The sequence below is a fragment of the Trachurus trachurus genome (assembly GCF_905171665.1).
Source record: "Trachurus trachurus genome assembly, chromosome: 8".
Classification (NCBI taxonomy): Eukaryota; Metazoa; Chordata; class Actinopteri; order Carangiformes; family Carangidae; genus Trachurus; species Trachurus trachurus.
The window spans coordinates 19122007-19145661 of NC_139905.1; the positions used below are offsets into that span (position 1 = coordinate 19122007).

Sequence of the window (23655 nt, forward strand, 5' to 3'; positions counted from 1 at the left end):
AGTGGGTTTATCTAAATGGTAACATGGGAAATGTATGGATGTGGTGGAGAGGGACAGGACTGTGGAGGCAAATTTAGGGACTGACATTTTTGGAATAGGTTTCTGTTATATGTGTGGATGCATCCATGTATGTTTGAAATTATAATAGATTTATTTGTATGTGTTTTCACAGATGCGCAAAGATAGATAAAAAATAAAACCAAAGTCCAAGATCAAAGTCCAAATCAAATTTGACTTTGTCATTAAAACACTACTAGACACACATAATTAAACATTAAAAGCGAATTTAAAAAGGTGGGTTTTGAGCAGGGATTTGGGGGTTTGGAGGTGTGTGCAGTGTGCAGTGTGTGAGTTCCAGAGGGAGGAGGCAGCGATGGGAAAGGCTCTGTCCCTGTTTGTGTTGGCATGTGTATGTTTTCATATCCGTGTGCGCCTGCCAGCGTTATAAGACGTGTGAGATTTAAATATATCTGCACACATATGTGCTTACACGGCGGCGCTGAATTGTGTTAATTGTGTCAATATATGGAAATGCGATGGCTGCAGTGATTTTATTCCATTGCCATGTGTCAGTGACACACATACATACTGTATGTGACAGCATGATGTATAATCTCCCACCCACTCTCCTCTCTTCCTTTCATTCCCCTTCCCTTTTATACGGTGTGTGTGTGTGTGTTCTTCTGCCACTAACCTACTTTCGACAGAGCATATACACACCGCTCAGGAGAAGAAAATACTGCAATACTTTCACACCATTCTTTCGTTCTCTCTGTTTATCCCTCATTCAGCACTCCTGCGCTCTTCGTCTTTGCCCTTCTCTCTTCCTCTCTGCTGTTTCCCTCGCTCTGCTGTGTCCTCCCCCCCACCCCCCTCTTTTATTCCTCACCACTCACCCTTTTCAATCATGTCTGTGCCCACAGGACAGTTTCTTTCCTTCTTTCTTTCTCCATTTCTCTCTTTCCTATACTCTCCTCTCTCTTTCATTTAGTTCTTCATATATTTCTCTGATTTGCAATGTTTTTTTTCTCCCTCCCCATCCCTCCTCTCGTACTGTGTGTCTTGCTGTCGTTGTCCTCGTGCACTTGCTGACGCGGCATTTCGCTTTCCTTCTCTCAATCTCTCATTCGATATTGAATGGAGATGACATGATAGAGATTGGGATGATTGATGGATGTGCTTAGTGAGAGACAGGTGGACTGAGGAAAGATGGGAGGGAGAGATGCGAGAAAATCATAGTGACAGAGAAACAGAATGAGGGGGAGATGGACAGATAGAGGAATATAAGAGGGTGTGGGCATTAAGAGGTAGAGAGGTACGAAAGAAAGAGAGCGAGAGAGGCCTCACAGGGCAGAAAGAGAGGGAAATATCAGTGGGAAACAGGCAGACGCTTTTCTGAGAAGGAGAAAAGGCAGTAAAGACCGTATGAAGACTGTATGGAGCAGTAATGGACAAGGTTGAAAAAAGGCCAGTGGAAGTGTATGTGTGTATGTGTGTGCGCCTATACGTCATTTTGCTTCAGTGGCGTATTTGAAGACCTCGGTTTTCGTCTACGACCTACTACCGTCCCCATTATAGTGCACATACACACACACACACGTGCATGCACACTCAGACACACCCAGGTAGATAATAAAAAGCAATATGCAGAATCATGGTTAGAGAGAAAAAAACAAGGTAAGAGAAACCTTTCTTTCTTTGTTCCTCATTTGCCTATATAGCTCTGACATGATGCTATATACGTTATAGCCTTTGAGGAGAGATTCATTATTGAAAGGTTTATGGCAAAGTGTGACTCATTTATTCATATGCTAAATTTTGTATATGGGGGAGACGGAGGGAGAGAGAGAGAGAGACTGCGACTGCAAAATTTGCCAAGTGATCGTCATATGAAACACACATCACAGTCGTTCCTCACAAGGAGTATTTCTAATGCACAACACACACACATCAGTCCCTCCCATTTCCCTGTCTCTCCCTCTCTCTCCCTTTTTCAGTTAGCTGCGCTCTTCTCCCTGAGCCCATACATACACACACGCATATACATGTACACAGACTCCCATTTATACACACGCACACACACACACACACACACACACACACACACACACACACACACACACACACACATACGTATAGCTAGGGGGGCAAGGAGGCTAATTGAGTGGTGCCCTGGGTGTTCTAGTAATGTGTGCCTGTTAAGAGCGGTCAAACACACGCGCGTGATCACAAACACTCACACACACATTGTGAGCTATAGCGTCAGGCTGGAGCAGCTTTTCAGTCCCCCTCCACCATGATCATGCAGCATGCACATGCACGCCACACACACATTCAACCACACAGGCATGTTCATGTAACAGACTCGTATGACACACACACACACACACACACACACACACACACACACACACACACACACACACACACACACACACACACACACACACACACACACACACACACACACACACACACGATGTATGTTTCCATAAATAGCTTCCTCTTTCTTTCTTCATCGTTCAAATTTCCCCATCCCCCCACTGCCATGGGAATGGTTTCTCCCAAAGGAGGCAAGCAAGTAGGAAAAAGGTGAAGAAGAGGAGAGAGTATATAGAAAAGAATAGAGTAGGATAGTATATGATGTAATAGAATAAAATAATGTCCCTTCTTTTTGTGCTGTTGATATCCATGCTGTATATATAATCATATTTATCATGGAAGTCAAACTCCTTTTTTCCTTTATCATCTATTTCTTCCTCTGTCCATTACTCCCTCTCTCTCATTCATCTCCTTCACACATTGCTCTCTTGCTCACTCTCTACCACTTACTCATGCTCCTCTTTTAAATCTAACTATTTATCTTGTGACCTTAACCAGACAGGCGGATTGATTTAAGAAGACACTGTCAGCGTGCTTGTGTGTGTGTGTGTGTGTGTGTGTGTTAGAGAGAACATGTGACAAACAAAATTAGATGTACAATAAGATACTCCCTCTTTCTTTTATTTATCTCTCTCTCTCTCTCTCTCTTGCCTTAGCTGAACTCGCCCTCAGACGTTGTGTTCATAGAGCCAAACGGTGATGTCATAATCAATCTCACTCAGTCTCTAGGCATGCCATCATCATCACACACTAACACTTTCATATAGCCTGTGCCTGTTTCTTCTGTGTGAGTGATTGTTTGTTTGACTTGTTTGTGTGGGTGTTGTTGTACCAGAACATACACTTAACAGAACATATTTAACCGACTCGTTTCTCTGTGTGTGTGTGTGACATGTGTGGTGTGTGTAAACAGGCCAGAAAGGCAGCAAGATCCAACACAGTAGTCCATTTGAGTTATGGGCCTATTGTCTGCCTGACTCCCTTCCGTGTTTTCAAATAGCCTACATTTCACCTTTGACACAGGAGTGGGGATATTATCTTAACTGCTGACCTGTCAGATAGAAACACAGGTTGGGATTACCAAGGAAAAAGCGTTGTGTTTTCTAAATGCTTCTAAAGGCTTATTTGTCCTTTGATCCACAGTGTTGAGGTTGCATTTATGTAATAATAGCGTGGAATGCTATTTTTGAATAACTTTGGTCCTATTCATGGTCTGCTGCGCTGAGGTATTCTGGATTTACGTTTTCATTTTTGCATCTGCTTTTTGGTTTCCATGGACACATTCCTTTAAATGCAGTAACCAATGAGTAGATGATAGAAACTCTCTATGGAGTAAATATTTAGATTGTGATTGTTGTGGTGGTGCGGCTGATACAACTATGATTTGAAGCAGCCAACGTGTTTGTCTGTGTGCAGGCTAAATTAATATCCTAATTGCAACTAGGCATGTACAGTACAAAGACTATTATATGATGTAACACATACAGGTACAATGACACATATTTTCTAATTAGGGGATGTAATTATCTTAATCAATGAGGCATATCTTAAGATTACAATATTGTAATTAAAGCACATCTTGTTATATGGGCCAGGCAAATTGTGCCATGATTTTATCATGTCCAGATGTATTTTTCAACTGTTTACATTCATGTGAAGTGTTTTTTCCTTAACTGAACTCCCTCACTCCATTTGAGTGGATGATTCTTGCCACCATCATTGCCAACTGCATTGTCCTGGCTCTGGAACAACATTTGCCCGATGGGGACAAGACGCCATTGTCTGAACGCCTGGTAAGTTAAAAAAGAAAAGAAAAAAATACATGACACAGTGTGTAAGCCATATGTAAACTTGATTAAATCCAGGAGACACTTTTGATTGGGCATTGATTTTACTTCAGCGGAGATAAATGAAGCTGCTCTACTAATGGAGGCTGAAAATGCTGCAATGATCCAAATATTCTGTGATACAACACATGAGAACCATACACAGTCCTTAATACCATAGGAGTTTAACAACTCCCATCTGTGTAGCCACACTGGGGTTAATACCCTCAGTAGTTGACACATAGAGTATTGATTAAAATGTCCTTCTGAAGCCAAACTCATCTAGCTATTGATATCTGTCTCACTTTGTCTCCATGTCTTTCTCCATTTGTCTTAACTTCCTTCCTCTTTCTCTCTCTTCTTTACCCTCTCGTTTCCTTTGTTTCTTTCTTTCCTCCTTTAGGATGATACAGAGCCGTACTTCATAGGGATCTTCTGTTTTGAGTCTGGAATAAAGATCCTGGCACTTGGTTTTGCCTTCCACAAGAACTCCTACCTGAGGAACGGATGGAACGTCATGGACTTTGTAGTAGTACTCACAGGGTGAGTGGCAAGGCCTGCATGACACAATTAGGAACATTTGTTTGTCCTTCAGATTTATTGTCAAAACTAAAAGTAGTTGTAACATGTGTGGTTGTGAATGAGCATCTGTGTCTTGGTGAGTGTGCATTCCCCCGCTTCTTTGTCCTAATGAATGGCCCCATTCTGAGCAAGGCAACAGTCAGATCACAGAGCGGAACTGCAGGCAGCCAGCAACCTGGGTAGTGAACAAATGTCACCGCAATATACACAGAGACAGGAGGTGGGGGGCACAGAGGAAAGAGACACTCGATAGAGGGTAAGAAAAGTGGATGTGATGGTGGCTAAAGGTGAATGGCAACAAATGCAAAGAGACAATGCAAGAGTGAAGGAAAGCATTTAAGAGAAGGAAATAATGCGGGATAGCAGTACAATAACACTAAGATAAATTGGCTTGTTTTTCATAGAACTGATTTGTGTATGTTTGACAGCATTTTATGAAATGCTAATAATAAATGAGGCCACTGTGTTATTTTAAATCTCAATGAGAAGGTGAAGATGAGGGCAAAGGGAAGAAATGGGATGTCGTCTGTGACAGACAAGGGTGTCAACAGGCGTGAGTTAAGACACACGATGGGATTAGCGCGATAGAATTACTGTTACTGATTAGATTATAGGTCATAGAAAAAGACCAGAGTAGATAGATAATATGACGCAGTGACAGAAATAAAGCAGGTCAGGGTAAATATTGCATCTACACACAAGCAGGTTTACATTTCATATGTCAGTGATGTAGAAAAGACGCACTGACTCATTCATTTCCCATCATGCGTCCATGTGTTGAAGCCACATTAAGATGTACATAGGCGCTGCAGGATGTTTAAAACTGTCACATGTTGCTCAGCGTTTACAGATTCGTGTGAGATTAATGTGTCTGTGTGAGTGGTGGGTCACTGAAAAGCCTGCCTCAATTTATGTTTTTTTTTATTTATTTTTTTATTATTTTGTGTTTTTAACAAGAGAAACTTAGTGATACTGTTTTTCTCATTTTCTCACTTGTAGTTAGTTGTGTAGTAAAACTGTGGTACTGTAGGTTACTGTGTCCACTGAAATGAGTGTGTGGGAGCACTGGCACAGATTGTTATGATGAGGTCATTGCATGTTTGTGTGTGTGTGCAATACCATGTGGTGATTTGGAGAGAGGGTTATATAAACCGTGTGCGTCTTTGCTGACAAAGCACCAGTGAAACTAGTGATGGCCCCCCTTGGCCCACACGCGCACACACACACACCTACACACACACACACACACACACGCACACACACACCAAGGACTCAGTCTGGCGGTATGTCCTTATGCTTTAATAAGAGCAATCATGGAGCCAAGCTCAGCTCAGTGTGGCACAACAGAGTGACTGTAAGAGAGAAGAGGGAGTGAGAGGATGAGTGTCAGTGAGACAGCAGGAGATGCAGAGGGGAGGAAGGAGAGGAAGTAGAGGTAGAGCAGGAGGGAAGCGAGGCGGTCCTTAAAACTTCCAGTAAACGCCTTGTCTCAAATAATCTCTCCCTCCCCCCGTTGTGTTTTCTAATAGGAAATCTTTATGTTTATGTTCGGAAAGTGAAACCCTCTGAGCAAGCATGACACAGCAGTTAAATCATCTGTAGGCTCGTTGCTGTAGAGATACAGCTCCAACACCTCTCATTTAACTCTTTTTACTCTCTCTATAAGGTGCATAGATTTCCAAAGAGGCATGGCTGGAACATGGAGGTCATCCGTCATGTTATTAGGCAATCTCACTTTGCACACGACACATATTGGGAAAAAAGCATATTCTCTCTCTCTTCCTTCACACACAGCACTAATTTGTGGGTTCAGAAGAAGAATTTAAGAAAAGGGTCAAGAAAAAAAAAATTACAGACAAATAAATTGTGAGATAAGAGGAAGGGAGGAGAAGGATGGATTAAGTTTTCTGAAATTAATGTTATCATGCAGCAAGAATTAAGCACTGGCTCAAAGATTTTAGTTAATAAATAACATATATGTTGTGTAGTGAATGGCAGTCATAAAGCACGCATGTTCTCTACGATAACCAGCTGTGTTGTTACCATTTTTAACAGAGGTGGATTTATAACATGCTGTCTAGACAGAGAAGATGCTGCAGCCCTTACAGCACACATACTGTACATTCCCATGATGTGCTATCTACGCCGACTGAGGTCGATATATTTTCTACACACATGCACACGTAAATACACACACATAGAGCCTTTGTTGAGCTTTCTATGAATGGCGGTTGTGTTTCTAGCTGTGCAGCCCTTTGAAGATGAAAGGTTATTTGGCCTTTTCTACCCACCTCTGGCCGAAACCTTTGATAACACACTGACCGGTCCTTGCAGGCACACATGCATGCACGCACACACATTTCCACTTCAAACATTCCTTTCCATTTCCTACTCACTCCTAGTGCCCTCGCAGGCACTGTCTTTAAACGTGCACAAAGACAAGCACACAAATGGCACTTAACATGTCTGAATAGATTTGCTATTCACTCTACAACCTTGTTGGATGTCAGTTGATTAGTATGCATCCATGTGTCTGTGCCAAGTGTGTGCGTGTGTGTTGACCTATCTGTTGTTGTAAATTGCCTGGGTGATTTGGCACTGGGGATAAGCTAGTTGTTTTTTATGCCTACTATTGATTATTAGTCCAATTACCCTTAGTTTATAGCCATTCTTGCCTTTCCTACTCCCTCCTGTGCTGCTGCCTTCTACTCTTGTACATATGCTTTTCATTACATAAAACTGGTACAGTCAGTGACATGAAGGAAGAAAGCGTGGAAACGCCTGTCAGTGACCTTGAAATCAACTGAACCTGCAATCTGTGATGTAATAGAAATAAGAACAATGACTGATCTTTATCAGTAAAATGGATTTGATATGAGAGAGGATTAGATATTATGCAGATAATGCATTCATTAGGAAATAGTTAAATCGTTGGACCAGATAAATGCAAAGATGCGAGAAAAGCAGAGAATTTGGGGAGGGGAAGAAGCAGGTTGGTCAGTGAAGTGCACTAAGATAATTAGCCACATTTGGCTGAAGTCAGCAAGACGAGCAGACGGAGAGTGCCGGCAAAAAAAAGACTGTGTTTGTATAATGTGTTGGATTCCCATGAGAAGGGGTCGATGGGGAGATTGTGTAATAGCAATATTGCTTAATGTGATTCCCCTTAATCATTTGTGTTCCTCAGGATAAAGTGAAGGTATGTGTATGTATATTTAGTTAAAGTATATAGGATTACTGTAGAAAGCAACTCTGTCCTTGACAGGGAAGAAATAGTCTCTGATGGTTATTCCAAGTGACCTACTTTCCAGTGCATACGTGAAGAAAATTATTCACACCCAATATGTTTGAACTACAACCAGTGCCTGTTTGCCATGCAGATGTGTGTGTGTGTGTGTCCGTGTGTGTGTTCTCCGCGACTGCTTTTGAATGTGCGACGTGTGTGCGTGCATACATGTGTGTGCGAGTTGCGATACATTAAAGAGAGAAAAGAGAGGAGGATAAAAAACAATCAATCAGGCTCCTCCCTTGGCCCTGTTACCAAGGTGATGCAGAGATTCTATCAATGAGCCAAGGTCTCTGTTGCCATGGAAACACTTATGAATGAGAAAGGGCCCAGTCACCGTGGAGACGGTGTGAATGAGGAACTGCCTCATCGGCCTGACACTGTTTGTGACGGCGGATGTTGTTAAGAGACTGAATTCTTCTTCGCCGCCATCATCATCATCATCAATATTATTAACATCATCATCATCATTAGCGTCGTCGTCATGGTACATAATCTGTGTGTGTGTGTGTATCAATCAGCACACACTCAGATACTGTATTCTGTATTTCCAGGTGGATGCAGATTATTCCTTTGTACAGTGGAGATATTCAATGCAAATCAGGAGCCTATATAACCAACTGATTCACTGTTTGTTCATTATCTTTAGTATTAGTACCGTCTTCCCACCATGTATTAGCTACATCTTCCCCATTGTGTAATACATTCTGTCTCATGCCTTCCCCTCTTCCCTCTATTGCCATACCCGATTGCAACAGTGCAGTTTTTTCTATGTAACCCAGCATCTTCTAGGCTAATGGCTTTGTGAGCAAAGCACTAAACCCTTACCTGCTTTGTGGGTGATGTTGTGTAGTCGAGCCTGCACTCTGGCCTACCTTTGAAGGAGAGTTTTTGACTATACATTATCATTGTTTTTCAAGAGAAGCAGCCATACATTTAGAGTTTGCTAAAGTCATGCAATGCAGTATTCATGTTCCAGCATGAATAGGCAGAGCGCTACCTCCAACCTGTAAGTAGCATTGCAGTCTAAGCATTATCTGTCTTGTTATGCAATTCATTATACTGGAACAAAGGGATAATAACCAGGACATATGATAATTTCAAAATATAAATGACACACACAAAAACATTCATTCATTTCTCTGTTAGAATCCGCTTAATACATTTTCATAAAAATCTCAGTTTTCATCTCTAGGTATAAAAATATGATGTTTTTTTTTAAATCAAATTTCTTTCAAGACTATTAGGTTTTTACGGTTTCCATCAAACAGACAGAACAATGTGACCAATTTGGCTGGAAAAAAAAGGCTTGTTAACATTTGGCATTATTGATGTTCTTCTGCATCTTCCCTTCACCAACCATTGATCATTGGAATAATGTGATAGCATGTTAACTGTTCAAACATCGATCATACCTCGGTATTGCATTAAATTTGTTGCTATATCTTTTGATGGCTGTTATACAGTTTTGATTATAATCTAAAATTTATTTTATATCAATCACTATAGGCGTTTTTTTGTGTTTACAGTATATTCAGTGTTTCTTTGAAAACGGAAGAATGGATTCGTGAAGCTTTTCCAGGATCAGTCATGCTGTTTTGGCTACACATGCAGCTGAAGTACAGTTATGCTGCGTGACCAAAGGAGGAACCTCTCAGTTACAAGTCAGCCCCTGATGAGGCATCTGATATCATACAATGTCATTACAAGGTCCCGGCCTAGTGATGAGGGATCTACCGTTTAGTGGGGGGAGGGGGCTTGTTGGTAATGTAATACTGCATTCAGAACCACAGCTCAGTATACCTTCATCATCCATAGATCCTGGGTCAGTGTTACTTTTCACTTCTTGGCCGATTTTACGGGTTTCCAAGCAAAGCAGGCTGACTTCAAACCTGTGATTAAGGCTCTGCTGTGTCACTGGGCCTCTTAGTGGAACAGAGGAAAGTGGAAATGTGTCAGAGAGAGAGAGAGCGAAAGAAGGAGAGAGAGAGAGAGAGAGAGAGAGAGAGGTGGGAAGGAGGATGATTCACTGTGTGCGTCAGACGGAAGGGACTGACTGGAAGTCTGGAGGCACAAGGGAACATCTTAACCCTCTCAAGTACACACGTACACACTCGCACTGTTTACTACTCTCCATTTGGATGATGAGCAGCGGTACAGGTGCTTGTTATGCAGACCACAACACATTTTACTCCGCAGACAGATGACGGCCTAAAGAGGAATAATTTAAACGAGCCAAGATTAAAAATAAGCAGAAATAAGCAAGTCAGCATCTCTGATCCCCCGCATCTGCCACCACTCCCTCCCTCTCTCTTTGTCCGTCCGTCTCTCGATGCCTCTAACTTTCTCTCTCTATCCTCCACCCTCCTCCTCTTCGTCCTCCGATCTCCCCCTCTCCTCCCCATCGCTCCATCTTTCTCTTTTTTCATTTTATAATCCCTCCGTCGTGCCGATACAAAACACTCCCCCCTTCAGCCCACCCCCTCTCTCATCCTGATACACTTCTTTGCCTACTTCACTTGTCAGCTCTATTGATCAGCTCAGCTCTTGGAGGATTTACATACAGTACTCACCCAGTTGCTTGTAACGACCTGGCATGGGTGTGCGACTGTGCGTGTTAAAATGTGCGTGCGTGTGTGTTTGTAAAAGTGGGAAGACGGGAAGAAACAGAAGGCAGACTGACAGTGACAAGCTTGACTATCTTAAATATTAATTGCCCATGCGCACTTCTGTGCATTTCCTTCTTTCCCTTTAGGATCCTGTCCACTGTGGGTTCAGATTTCGACTTGCGGACCCTCAGGGCTGTGCGAGTATTGAGGCCTCTCAAACTGGTGTCCGGTATTCCCAGTAAGTCAAACCTGTCCATCATGAAGTATAAAGCACTGAAAAATAAAACTCTTTATCCCAAACAGTTATTCCTTTAGCAGCTGAGAAAATGATATTTATTTTATGTGAAGAACAGTTTCAGGTTTTGTTGGAGGATCGAAATAGCGTGGAGAAGCATTCTGTGTCAAGGTTTTATGCAGCTTCTGTGTTTTTCTGCATAATGCACCCAAAGTGTTCTAACAAAAGTGGTTCTTCTATGCACTCTGCTCCTTTTTTTTAATGTTATAGTGGCAGTAGCGTTCCAGCACCACTGCAGTGTTATTAATAGCTTTGTCTCCACTACAGGGCTGAACAGGCAAACCGAGGCTTACTCATCAGAAAAGTCACTGGAAACCAAATTAGAGTTCTATTATCATATGTGATCTACATTACAAAACGGGTGGCCAGTCTCCACAAAACAGCTTTGATACTTTTCTGGTGATGATTTATTTGGAAAGAACTTATTTAACCACAACCAACCAGTCTTTCCATCACATATGTAGCAAGTAAATGATCAAGACTGTAAACGTGTGATATTCTGATGGTTTTATCATGTCTGTGGTTTTTCAGTTCAACCGTTTAATTGATGAAGAAAACTTCCCATACACTGCCAGTATTGTTGCTCAGGTGCTTGTTGGTGTCAAAATCAAACTTAAAGGGATAGTTCAAAATGTTGGCAAATTAGCCCATTGCCATAATCCCTATAGTTTTAGGAATAGGTTCCAAGAAATACCATGAGCCTCCGTAGCTCTGCGTAGCTCTGAGCAGCTCGCGGCTCTGCTCCACCGTTCTAAAAATAGCTTGCACCAACAATTAAAGGTAATGAACCTACTCCTAAGAATGTAGGGATTATGGCAATGGGCCAATTTGCTAAAATGTTGAACTATCCCTTTAACCCCCGCACCCAGAGATGACATCAATGTGACTTTTACTGAGAACAAACAACATGTTTCGCCCGTGTTATATCCAGGTTCACAGTTGTGATAAATACGCACATAGGTCACATGACCAGTTATCGTCACCTCATTTTGTGATCAGTGTTTTAACCTTTTCTCATTAGAAACTTGAAACACCTAAACATCTTCCAAAAACACCACACAATAATAATATACATAATCAAAAATCAGAGCATTATGGATTTTGAGACACATGGTCATATGATCATTTACAATATAAATGTTGTTCTAAAAGTCTAAATACTGTGCACACTGTGTCCTCCAGGCTTACAGGTGGTGCTCAAATCCATCATGAAGGCCATGATTCCTCTGCTGCAAATTGGCCTGCTGCTTTTCTTTGCCATCCTCATGTTCGCCATCATCGGCCTGGAGTTCTACATGGGCAAATTCCACAAAACCTGCTTTGACAATCACACAGGTAAAGGAGTTTGTGTTACCAATGATAACCATGCCTTCACTGGCTGAGCTCAAATTTTAAGCAATGACAGTGCTAGAATAAGACAATAGCAATTGTTTGTCGGACTTCCTTCCCATGTTCTTTGTGATGATTGCTCGCTCATGGATAATATCTGTAATAATAACTTTCATAGGGAATACCTAGAATATTTTTGTCTAAATAATTCATACAGGTCTGTTCATTTTGCTCTGTCATTGCTATTTTATATACTATATTCCTTTACATATGAAATTCCAGAAAGAAGGGCCACAATTGTGTTTTGAACCAATGGATATCAGGTTCTTACAAGATGAACTACGTGTTTTGAAAACACCTCCTCATCTCCATTTTTCAGGTGAGATCCGAGAGGAGTTTCCATGTGGGACAGAGCTTCCGTCGCGGCTGTGTCCTGAAGGCACCATGTGTAGATCATACTGGCTGGGACCAAACTATGGCATTACCCAGTTTGACAACATCCTGTTTGCTATTCTCACCGTCTTCCAGTGTATCACCATGGAGGGCTGGACTGACCTGCTCTACTATGTACGTGTAGCTAAACACACAAACACACACACACACTCAGTAGTAAAGCAGCGGTGAAAGTCATTAAATTAACCAGTTATTGTTGGTGCGATATTAGGACGAGGCTTCTACCAGTCAGTCGGTGGTGTGAATAAAGGATCATTTCATGAAGATGAACTCAGTCTTTGTCACGGAGACAAATAGCTTGGCAAATTAATCAATTAATAATTAAATAGTTAAATTATTATCATTCCTGAGTGAAAATTGCACAGTATGGACAAGACCTTTGTTTGGCATTTCTGGCGCCATTTTGTATGGACAAAACCACCACATATCTGGAGGAAAAATTTAAAAAAGAAAAAGAAATATCAAGTAATTTGCAGTTGAATTAAGGTCTCACATTTGTCTAACGTGTGTCAGTTTTTGCATTAGTGTTTCCAGTCTTCAGTCTCAGGCCACAGAACCAAACCACACAAGATTTTTTTTTGTCTCATGAAGTGAAAAGTGTTAAAACGACCAATCATTTTCACCTCTGCACGCTGTGCATCAGCCCATAAAATGGGCACCAGGTCTCGAACAGTGTCATCACTCATGCCCAAGACTGAATAGTTCCCTGCTGTCAGTGGCAACGGTTGCCATGGAGACCAGAGGCAGATGAGGGTCTTTGAGTGTTACTGTAGCCGTCTCTTTTCCCTCCCTCTCAGTCCTTCTAGTTGCCCCTTTTCTGTCTTTTTCTCCCTTCTTATCTTTCCCTCCCTCCTTCCCTCCCTCCCTCCTTTTTCCTCCCTCATATCTCCCATCCTTCCTCTCTGTCACTCTCACTCGCTGTCTCTCCCTGCGTCCCTCCTTCCCGGTGCTGCTCTATATTTAAAAGGGCCTGTTCAGCCTAAGTTATTCTTGCAGCTGCTGGGGAGGGAAGCGATAAAAGTTTAATGGTAGAAAAAAGGGTCTGTGGTGAGTCGGGTACACAGCAGTAACGCCAGCCTACATGCAGGAAGAAGGAAAGATGGAGAGTGCAGTGTGGGGAAAAGGAGAGGGAGTGTGGAGGTGTGAAAGGCTAAAATGAGGAATCAATGTCGAGTCTGATCAGTGACAGTGAGGAGGAATGGAAAGGTTGAAGGGATTAATAGAATAAAGGAAAGAAAGAAAACCAATGAGTGGGGATCAAAGTAAACAAAATAAGGACAGGTAAATCAGGGGGAAGGGGTTTTCAAGAAGGTGCAGAAAACACTGAGAAAACAGTAAGGAATATAAAGAATAAAGAAAACGAAGGAATCTAATCAGGAGGTAGAGACAGAGAGGAAGAGAGCAAAGCATTTGAAATACATTATTTACTCTGCACAGAGCAGCTAAATAGAGTGGCAGATATGCATTTACTTATTGAGATGACTTAAAGCAAAGTCGTGTCAGCCCTGCTTTTGTTTATGTATATTTCCAACAGCAGTGGACTCCATCTTTTAAATGACCACACTGTCTGGATTTTGGACGAGTTAAAGGCAAATTTGCAAAACGTTATCATGTTTTCTCATTACATTTATGAACACATAGCATGCAAATACAGGAAATGTGTTTTAATTTAACAAGCATGTCTGATTGACATAACCTTAAGTTTGATCTCAGACAAAACAAAACAAGACATTATAGCTGATTCATGCAGCAGCAGTGCCTGTCTCACTGGTTTCTAAAGCAGCTCAGTCTACATTTAAAGGGTCAATTATATTACGTGTATATATATATATATATATATGGCCCTGTCACATTAATGGTATAATTATTACATATTGTTGACTAAGTGATATTTCTGTTAGCTTATGTGCTATTCTATCGAGTTCAGGGGTGCAGAGCAAAGCATTGATTACTTTGTTTAATGTGTGTGTGCGTGTGTGTGTGTTTCCAGAGCAACGATGCCTCAGGGAGTGCATGGAACTGGATGTACTTCATCCCCCTCATCATCATTGGCTCCTTCTTCATGCTCAACCTGGTGCTGGGTGTGTTGTCAGGGTAAGTGTCTCTTTGCGTGTTGAGTGTTTGACCAAGCGTAAAGGTTGTTTATATGTCATTTTTCATCCGCTGTACATTAATGATTTAATGGCTTCTGAGATGAATTTTGAAATCGTTGTGTGTAAGCCACAGTGAAAATCTGAAATGGCCACATTAAAAGTATCCACTGAGTTTGTGTGTGTGTGTGTGTGTGTCCATGCAGGGAGTTTGCCAAAGAGAGAGAGCGTGTGGAGAACAGGAGCGAGTTCCTGAAGCTCAGAAGACAGCAGCAGATCGAAAGGGAGCTTAATGGTTACCTGGAGTGGATCTGCAAAGCTGGTATGTGTTATTTCTGTTTCATTTTTCACACACAATCAACTGTAAAAAAAAAAAAAAAAAAAAAAAAAAAAAACACTGCAACATGGAAAAAATACAGCATTTCAGTTATAAATCCATCAGGCATTTTGCAGATGTAGATTTTTTATATATATTTATTATCAAAGTAATTATGAAAATGTGTATGTAACTATGTATTTTATCAAAGCTACATGTCCTGCTGGTACTGGGAGGAGTCTGTTTACAAAGAGAATTTAATTATGTTTTATTTTTGGGTTTTACTGTGAAGCTGCAACAGGAAATGAGCTGTAGTCATCAGGGTAATATCAGCTCAATATTAATTGAAAGAAGAAGATGGTTTAAAACAACATGGGACATTTATTTTGTAGTCAGGTAATATAAGTGATCTACATTTGCTGACTCCTTTACAATAATGATTCACTAAAAGACTGAAAGTGAGATTAAATTACCAGACAAGCTTCATATTCTATCTGCTGTGTACAGAGGTATCTTCTGTGAACAGACTCGATTAACATCGCTCTGGCAAGGATTAAAAACACGTGTTTGATGCCTGGATCGACAAGACCCAACCTTTGCCCGTAGTTGTGCTTCTCTTGTCTTTTCACCAAGACCCATCTACAGAGGGCAGGAAAGATGTAGGGAGGATAATAGGGATGGAGGGTTAGATGTTGGATGCTGGAAGGAGTGGATAAAGGGGGTGGATAGAAAGGGCAGACCTTTGATCTTCTTGAAAATAAAATCTACATAAAAAGAAGGAAGCTGAGAAACAAAGGAGGGAGGGATGAGTAGCAAGCGCAGGTGCAGCCCAAAGACTTTGTTTTCTAGTCTGAATTAAAAATGAGAAATATTGATATGATATTCATCAAACATGAATTCATTGTATTACGCTGTATTAACACTTTTCTTTTGTTTGTGTGTGCTTTTGTAGAAGAGGTCATCTTGGCGGATGATGACAATGAAAACAATTACGATGGTATGAATCTGCTGTTCCTGTTACATTACAGATTGTATTGTGTAATGCTACAAACATTTAGCACATGAGAGCAACATCAGTTATGTTGTGTCATGGAGCCAATGCCTTTTGTCCCACACAGGATCCCGTAGGAGAGCCACAAAGAACCACAAGAGCAAAGCTGAGCTTCTAAACCCAGAGGAAGGAGAGGGAGATCTGGCAGTGGGTAAGATACTCACTCACTCACTCACTCACTCACTCACTCACTCACTCACTCACTCACTCACTCACTCACTCACTCACTCACTCACTCACTCACTCACTCAAACCACAGGTACATGCAGACGCAGATCTTATCTTGCATATCAGCATCACTTGACCCTGCTCACCTTCCCCCTCCGTCCCTCTCCTCTCCTCTGCTGCTCTGCTCTCCTCTCCTCATGTTACATTTTTTCTCCTGTACTCAACCCCCCTCATCTTTCCACCTTTCTTTTGTCTAACCTGCCCTTGCTGCTTTCTTCCTACTTTCTCCTCCAACACCTCTTCTCAATCCAAAGCAGTTCTCCTCCTGCTCCTGTTTTCACAAAGAAAAATAATTTTATTTATTTATTTTTCTTAATTATAATTGCATAAATCACTAGACAACACAACATTACTATTTGAGGTCAACTGGAACATTTTGTGTATGTATATTTTACTGCATCTCCGGCTGTTTGAAACAAATCAGGGAAGCTAATGACATTGTATCATGTAAACACTCATGTAACTCAGTATGTAGATGTTTTAACTAATCACACTGGGAGTCTCTGTTGACTCTGCATTTTGGTACTTTTAGTCACTAATGGTGTTTTGTGTTTTATATGTGTATTTGTTTTCATTTTATGTTTTTAGTGTGGTTGCTGCTTCTGTCGTGGCCCAGACACTCTTTTTTTAATTGATTTTTAATCTCAATTCTGGGTAAATAATAATGAAAAAAACCAAAACAAAGAAAACACCTCAGCTTTTTCCAGATGTTAAATGCACACAAACATGCCACTTAACTACTGCTTACTTCAAGGCACAGATCATGATATACCAATGTACCTTGCATATACTTCCAGGTTCACCCTTTGCCCGTGCCAGCTTGAAGAGCTCCAAGCTCGAAGGATCAGATTTCAAGCGGCGGGAGCGACGACTTCGCTTCCTTATCCGACACGTGGTGAAGTCGCAGGCCTTCTACTGGACCGTACTGTGCTTGGTGGGCCTCAACACAATGTGTGTGGCTGTGGTGCACTACGACCAACCAGAACCCCTTTCGGATTTTCTATGTGAGTAGGAGGGTGGGGGATAGATGGCTGCAGAGTTAAGTGTGAGCATGCACAGATTATGTCAACAAATTCTCTCATCACAGATTACTGGAAGGGAGTGGGTGAGCAAATTCTCAAGTAAATGTTACTACATCCATGAAAGAGCTGACCCAACAGCTCTACACAAGCACATCTAAACGCACAATGTGCTCCTCTTGCAGACTGTTTTGTTTGCACTTTTTTTGTAAAGTATCCAGCACATATACAAACACATACTCACAGATCTGAATGTTTTTGAAATGATGGACAAAATAGAAATGAAACAATGAAACAATTACACATTTATGACAAAAATATGAAACATACAGTCAAATAAGATTTAGTATAATACACTGTCCTTCCCAAAAAAAAGTCACACACACAATATTTTTTTGAACCGCCTTTAGCCTTGATTACATTTGCTGAACACATTTGCTGTGGCATCGTTTCGATAAGCCTCTGCAGTGTCATACATTTATTTACGTCCAGAGTTGCATACATTTTTCAAAGAGTCTTAATGGGGTTCAGGTCTGGACTCTGTGGTCACATTGGACCACATTTCTTCCTTGAAGATGATGGTTCCCCACTCTCCTTCCAGTTTTTAATAATGCGTTGGACAGTTCTTAACTGCCAGAGGACATCAGGTCAGCTTCATCAGTAGCTTGTTTTAAATCCTTACTCAAAACCCATTTCTATCGAAAAGCCTTCCCTGATTTTATTTGATGTCACTTAATTTGTCTTTGTTGTCATTTTAATTGTTTTTACTGGAAAGCACTTTGTAACATTTGTTTTGAAAAGTGCTATATAAATAAAGTTTATTATTATTATTATTATTAACCCAATTTTAGCAGTCTCAGAAATCAACTTAGATGTTTTATTTGCTTGATGCCAATAATTTAACCCTTCTGAAACAGATTAACATATTTTCCACGACCATAGGATGTGTCTTCCGACATGGTTGTTTAAGAAATGAGACTGCCTCAGTTAAGGTTAAATAAGTTGTTGCCAGCTGAAACATAATCATCCATGCAGTAATTATCCAATGGGAGGCTCTTACCTATTAGCTTAGTTAAATCCAAGTGGTGGATTTAATGGGCAGTGTATATACATTAGCCTTTATCCATCTCCACTTTGTGATTCACACTCATTTTAATTGTTACATAAGTAAAATACAGTTTGATCCACTGATTTATATTATTATAATGTGAAAAAGAAGCTGCTCTGTACCTTGAGATAACTTGTTCTGATTTCAATATGTCACCCAAATGGTGTAACCCAGGCTGCATAAACATTATAGTGTGAGTCTGAGTTCAGAGGAAGCGTGAAAGAGTTTTTAAATTTACAATACAAAAAAAACTAACTTTGATGTATTTTTGAAATTTACAAAAAAAATTATAAAAAATATATATTTTGCATTTCAAAGACATAAATACATGTACAGTAAAATACTGCCCTTCCATTGACGGATGGATGGGTGGACACCCCTCATGTTTGAGCTCCTCCTTTTCCTTACTTCTCATCTTCTTCCCTCCGTGCAGATTTTGCTGAATTCATCTTCCTGGGAATATTCTTGACAGAGATGATGGTAAAGATGTATGGCCTGGGCAAACAGGCCTACCTCAACTCCTCCTTCAACTGCTTCGACTGCATTGTGAGTCCCACTGCACTTTGGGACACACACTAGCACAAAGAAACCAGCAAACACACAAACACAAACCACTCATTTCACACACATGTACATACACACTGACTTGCAAAAATCTAATGATGATTTTCTGCACGTTATGTGCTCATTCAAGGAATAACACCATGTTTGTTTGTGTGTGTGTGTGTGTGTATTTTTATTAGGTGATATGTGGTAGTATATTTGAAGTGCTGTGGTCCATCATCCAGCCGGGCACGTCGTTTGGCATCAGTGTGCTACGAGCTCTCAGGTTATTGAGGATCTTCAAAGTCACCAAGTAAGTCCGTTGTAATAGAGTTGTATTGCTTCTTATATTCATATAAAGGAGCTAATATTACACTCATACTGGCCCCAACTAACCACAAACCCTCTGTCTCTGTGTGTCAGGTACTGGGCATCTTTACGTAACCTTGTCGTCTCTCTGCTCAACTCCATGAAGTCCATCATCAGCTTGCTCTTCCTGCTCTTCCTCTTCATAGTCGTGTTTGCCCTGCTGGGCATGCAGCTCTTCGGAGGACAGTCAGTGCTGTTTTCCTTTAACTCAGCTTATCTCTCTCTCTCTCTCTCTCTCTCTCTCTCTCTCTCTCCTTCCTTCCTTTTTAATAGTCCTCATTTAATTTTGAAAGAGATTAGTTTCTGTTAATTACAAGGTTGTCTAAGTCATTTTTCGAGCAGTTTTTTTTCCCCGACAGATATTTGTTGTGCTCGTAAGTTGCTCTCCGTTCTTTTCTTTCCTCTCCCACTCTCACTGCCCTCCTCTCCAACTCTCTCTCTCTCCTATTCATTTTTTCCCCTGCTAGGTTTAATTTTGAAAATGGCACTCCTTCGACCAACTTCGATACCTTCCCCGCAGCAATAATGACAGTGTTCCAGGTGAGTAGAGGAGACGATGTACTGTAAAGTGGAGGGAGGGAGGGAGGGAGGGAGGGAGGGATGGAGGAAGGGAGAGACGGAGAGGTTGGTGGAGGAGGGGGGAGCAGAATGGTAGGACTGGATTAGGGGAAAACGATTAAAAGACTGAAGAGGATTTGTACAAGAGGAAGTGATATAAAATGTAGAATGCTATTTTTAAATGTAATTAGTCAAAATCATAATTTAAACAATATGTCATTACACAATCACTAAATGTCCTTGAAGTGGGTATAGCCTCATCTTGCGTATATGTATATTTGTGTGTGTGTGTGTGTGTGTGTGTCAGATCCTGACCGGTGAGGACTGGAACATGGTGATGTACGATGGCATCAAGTCTCAGGGCGGAGTCAACAAGGGCATGGCCTTCTCTGTCTTCTTCATCGTACTCACACTTTTTGGCAACTGTATCCCTTGACAGCACAAGTGCACACAAAGACAAATGTTTTATATGTTAGTTTTTCATTTTAGTTGTTTTTTTAAGTCAGTCATTGTATGGTGTATGTGTATGTTCAAAACTCCCACATGCTAGATTTCCTTTAACTCCACGTTCAGACACCCTGCTGAACGTGTTCTTGGCCATCGCCGTGGACAATTTGGCCAACGCACAGGAACTGACAAAGGTTCACGGCAGTCTCGGTTTTACTTAGCTTCTCCTGAAGTACAGGAGTTATGCTCCTCTGCTCAATGAATTCTTTATGTTTCCTTCATTTGCATTATTACCACCTCATCCATCTCTTGCTTTTAATTTCTCTCCTAATTGCTCTCTCTCTGTCTCTGTCTCTCTCTCTCTCTCTCTCTCTGCAGGATGAGCAGGAGGAGGAGGAGGCTGCCAGTCAGAAGATCGCCCTGCAGAAAGCCAAGGAGGTGGCTGAAGTCAGCCCACTGTCTGCTGCCAATCTCTCCATCGCAGCGTGAGTTTCTGTCTCTGCTGCTTTTGCGCGCTTCTTGTTGTCTCTATTTGAACACACTTTCACACCAGGCAGGACAGTATGGCTGAACACTTGCTCATGTCTCTAAAGAAACTCACTCAGCAAACAGAAGGCAGGGGGACCGCACTCAGGACTCAGGACTTACTGTAGCACAGAGAATTGTCATTGATGAAGACTGTTACTGAATATGTCATCTGTTTAAGCCTGAACTCCACACCACATTTCTTCATCAGGTATCAGATGCTACTGCGAAGAGCTCTGTACATCACAGTGAGCTTCACAGATCTTGTCCTGCTTCAAAAAGATTAGATCTAGTAGATGCAAGTCTTTGATGCGCTCCTTTAGCAACACTGTTCATGTTCTGATTATATAAAACAACATTTCAGTTTTTTCAAGCCAAATTTAGTGACACACTATAACAGAAAGTGTTCAGACTCCTCTGCTTTCTCACATTTTGTTATGTTGCAGCCTGATGCTAAAAAATGACAAAGTAAAACCCAAAAGTTTCAGAATTCTCATGTGTTTCTTCTTCAAGATGCTTCTGTGCCTTGATTCAAGCTGCAATGAATACATTCAAATTTAATGGACATTATTTGGAAAAACACACACACATATATATCTCTATAAGATCTCTCAGCCGACAATGCATATGCAAGCAAAAACCAAGCTTTGAGGCGGCCTGACACTTCTCCACGCAGGATCTCTGGGGCTCAGCCACGCTGACCACCAGGCTCTGGGTCGCCTCTCTTACCAAAGCTGAGTTTACCACAGTCGGACAACATTTTTGCGGAAAAAATCTTTAATGCTGTTTTCACTCATTTCTGTAGGGTAAAGATTTGTATTATTTTAGCATAAGGCTGCGGCATGATCTCTCCTCTCCTCTCCTCTCCTCTCCTCTCCTCTCCTCTCCTCTCCTCTCCTCTCCTCTGCCAACTTCTCTTTCTGTTTTTTTCTCTTTCTCTTTGTCATACTCTTTGGTGCATTCTAAAACACACACACACACACACACACACACACACACACACACACACACACACACACACACACACACACACACACACACACACACACACACACACACACACACACACACACACACACACACACACACACACACACACACACACACACACACTCACCAGTGTTGGATTGATCCAGGCCAGCCCTCCTCTGGTCAGCAGAGTCACAGTCTTTGATCTCTTTTCTCTGTATACACAGGGGTCTTTCCTTTCGCTCCCGGTAAAGTTCACACACTCTCAGTTACAGAGACACACGCACTCCACATTGTGATCTGTCTGTGAAAAAAAAAGCACAACAAGGGATCCCCCCCCCCCCCCACACACACACACACACACATACACACACACACACACACACACACACACACACACACACACACACAATACACACTCGCAACCCTGACCTTTAACGCTTGATGGTACATCAGCTTCTGCTCACTTTATGTCACACACCCATTATCACACACATATCGCACACAGATTCAATGAACAAACACACCTAGGAACTTGATTTTAAACAAATGCTCCTAACATGTTCATCCTTTTGTGAATCACACTTCTTGTTAGTGTATGTACTGTATGTACTGTACTTCAATGTGCTGTGAGTATTTGTGTCTGTGTATCAGTAAGCTTATTTTAACTTGAGTCCCGTTAAGGTTAAATATTTATTTATCACTACAATGCTTGTTTATATATGTGTCTGTATATCGGTGTATATTGGTGTGTGTGTGTGTGTATTTGTGAGAGAGAGAGAAAGAGTGCCATATAGCAAATACGACAGATGTCTCTACATGTAATGAATCGTTTCAGACTTTAAATAAAGAGTAGGGTTAAGAAGAGTCAGATACAGAACAGCCAGATTTTAGATTTTAGTTAACTTTTTCCAACATTTTTTTTACTGTCTATCATAGTACAAGCAATACGGGGGTGCGCTGTGCATTACATTCCACTGTATTAGTGTAAATCCAAATCCCTCATTTCTGTAGCTTTAAAAGGGAAAGACATTGAAATTCCAGTGGAGTTAGTTTTTTTTTTCCTTTCTTTCCCCAAGCATCGAGCAGAGATTTTAAACTTGGGGACATCAGTGGTGCATGAAGAATCTCTTAAGAAGATATTCTATGGTGGATTCAGGATGGAGGCTGCCATGAAAAGCTACAGAGCGCTAACTAGCTCTCTCACAATGACAACACCCTGCACCCTCAAACAGCCACATAATCTTAAGTGAGCTCAGGAATATAGCAACGATTTAACAGAATCAGTTTCTAATCACTTTACTGTCATGAGTCTCACCAGTGTTTCCAATAGTTAATGCGTTAAACTGAACACGTTGTCCTTAGTTCTCTACGTCTTTTTTTCCACAGTTTAGTGAAATATTTCTGCCGTATGCACACAAGTTACAGTTTCTTTTGTGTGTGAAGAAATATGCTTGTAGTTTAGTTTATGTAGTGTAACAGTGAATCAAGAAAAAGGGCAAACAGAATTGATGGAGGAGAAGGAAAGATAGGATGAAGATCTTGGGGGGCAAGGGTGGGAATACGCTGCAAAGAAAAAAAGGTTAGAAAGATTAGAAAGAAAGAAAGAAAGAAAGAAAGAAAGAAAGAAAGAAAGAAAGAAAGAAAGAAAGAAAGAAAGAAAGAAAGAA

The 23655-nt window shown here is 41.2% G+C and overlaps 1 protein-coding gene across 1 annotated transcript in view; it reads left to right on the top strand.

Moving 5' to 3' along the window:
- cacna1aa (calcium channel, voltage-dependent, P/Q type, alpha 1A subunit, a) overlaps window positions 1–23655 on the top strand; it is a gene marked incomplete at both ends in the record, with an annotated part of 75389 nt that overhangs the window by 13301 nt on the left and 38433 nt on the right. Inside the window, 17 exons of the mRNA XM_083976632.1 lie at window positions 4080–4175; window positions 4612–4751; window positions 10832–10923; window positions 12163–12315; window positions 12689–12876; window positions 14753–14856; window positions 15059–15174; window positions 16121–16165; window positions 16287–16370; window positions 17245–17451; window positions 19008–19120; window positions 19318–19430; window positions 19541–19672; window positions 19954–20026; window positions 20352–20469; window positions 20618–20685; window positions 20870–20976. Coding sequence (XP_083832758.1) covers window positions 4080–4175; window positions 4612–4751; window positions 10832–10923; window positions 12163–12315; window positions 12689–12876; window positions 14753–14856; window positions 15059–15174; window positions 16121–16165; window positions 16287–16370; window positions 17245–17451; window positions 19008–19120; window positions 19318–19430; window positions 19541–19672; window positions 19954–20026; window positions 20352–20469; window positions 20618–20685; window positions 20870–20976 — 1949 coding nt within the window. The remainder of the gene's footprint in view (window positions 1–4079; window positions 4176–4611; window positions 4752–10831; window positions 10924–12162; window positions 12316–12688; window positions 12877–14752; window positions 14857–15058; window positions 15175–16120; window positions 16166–16286; window positions 16371–17244; window positions 17452–19007; window positions 19121–19317; window positions 19431–19540; window positions 19673–19953; window positions 20027–20351; window positions 20470–20617; window positions 20686–20869; window positions 20977–23655) is intronic.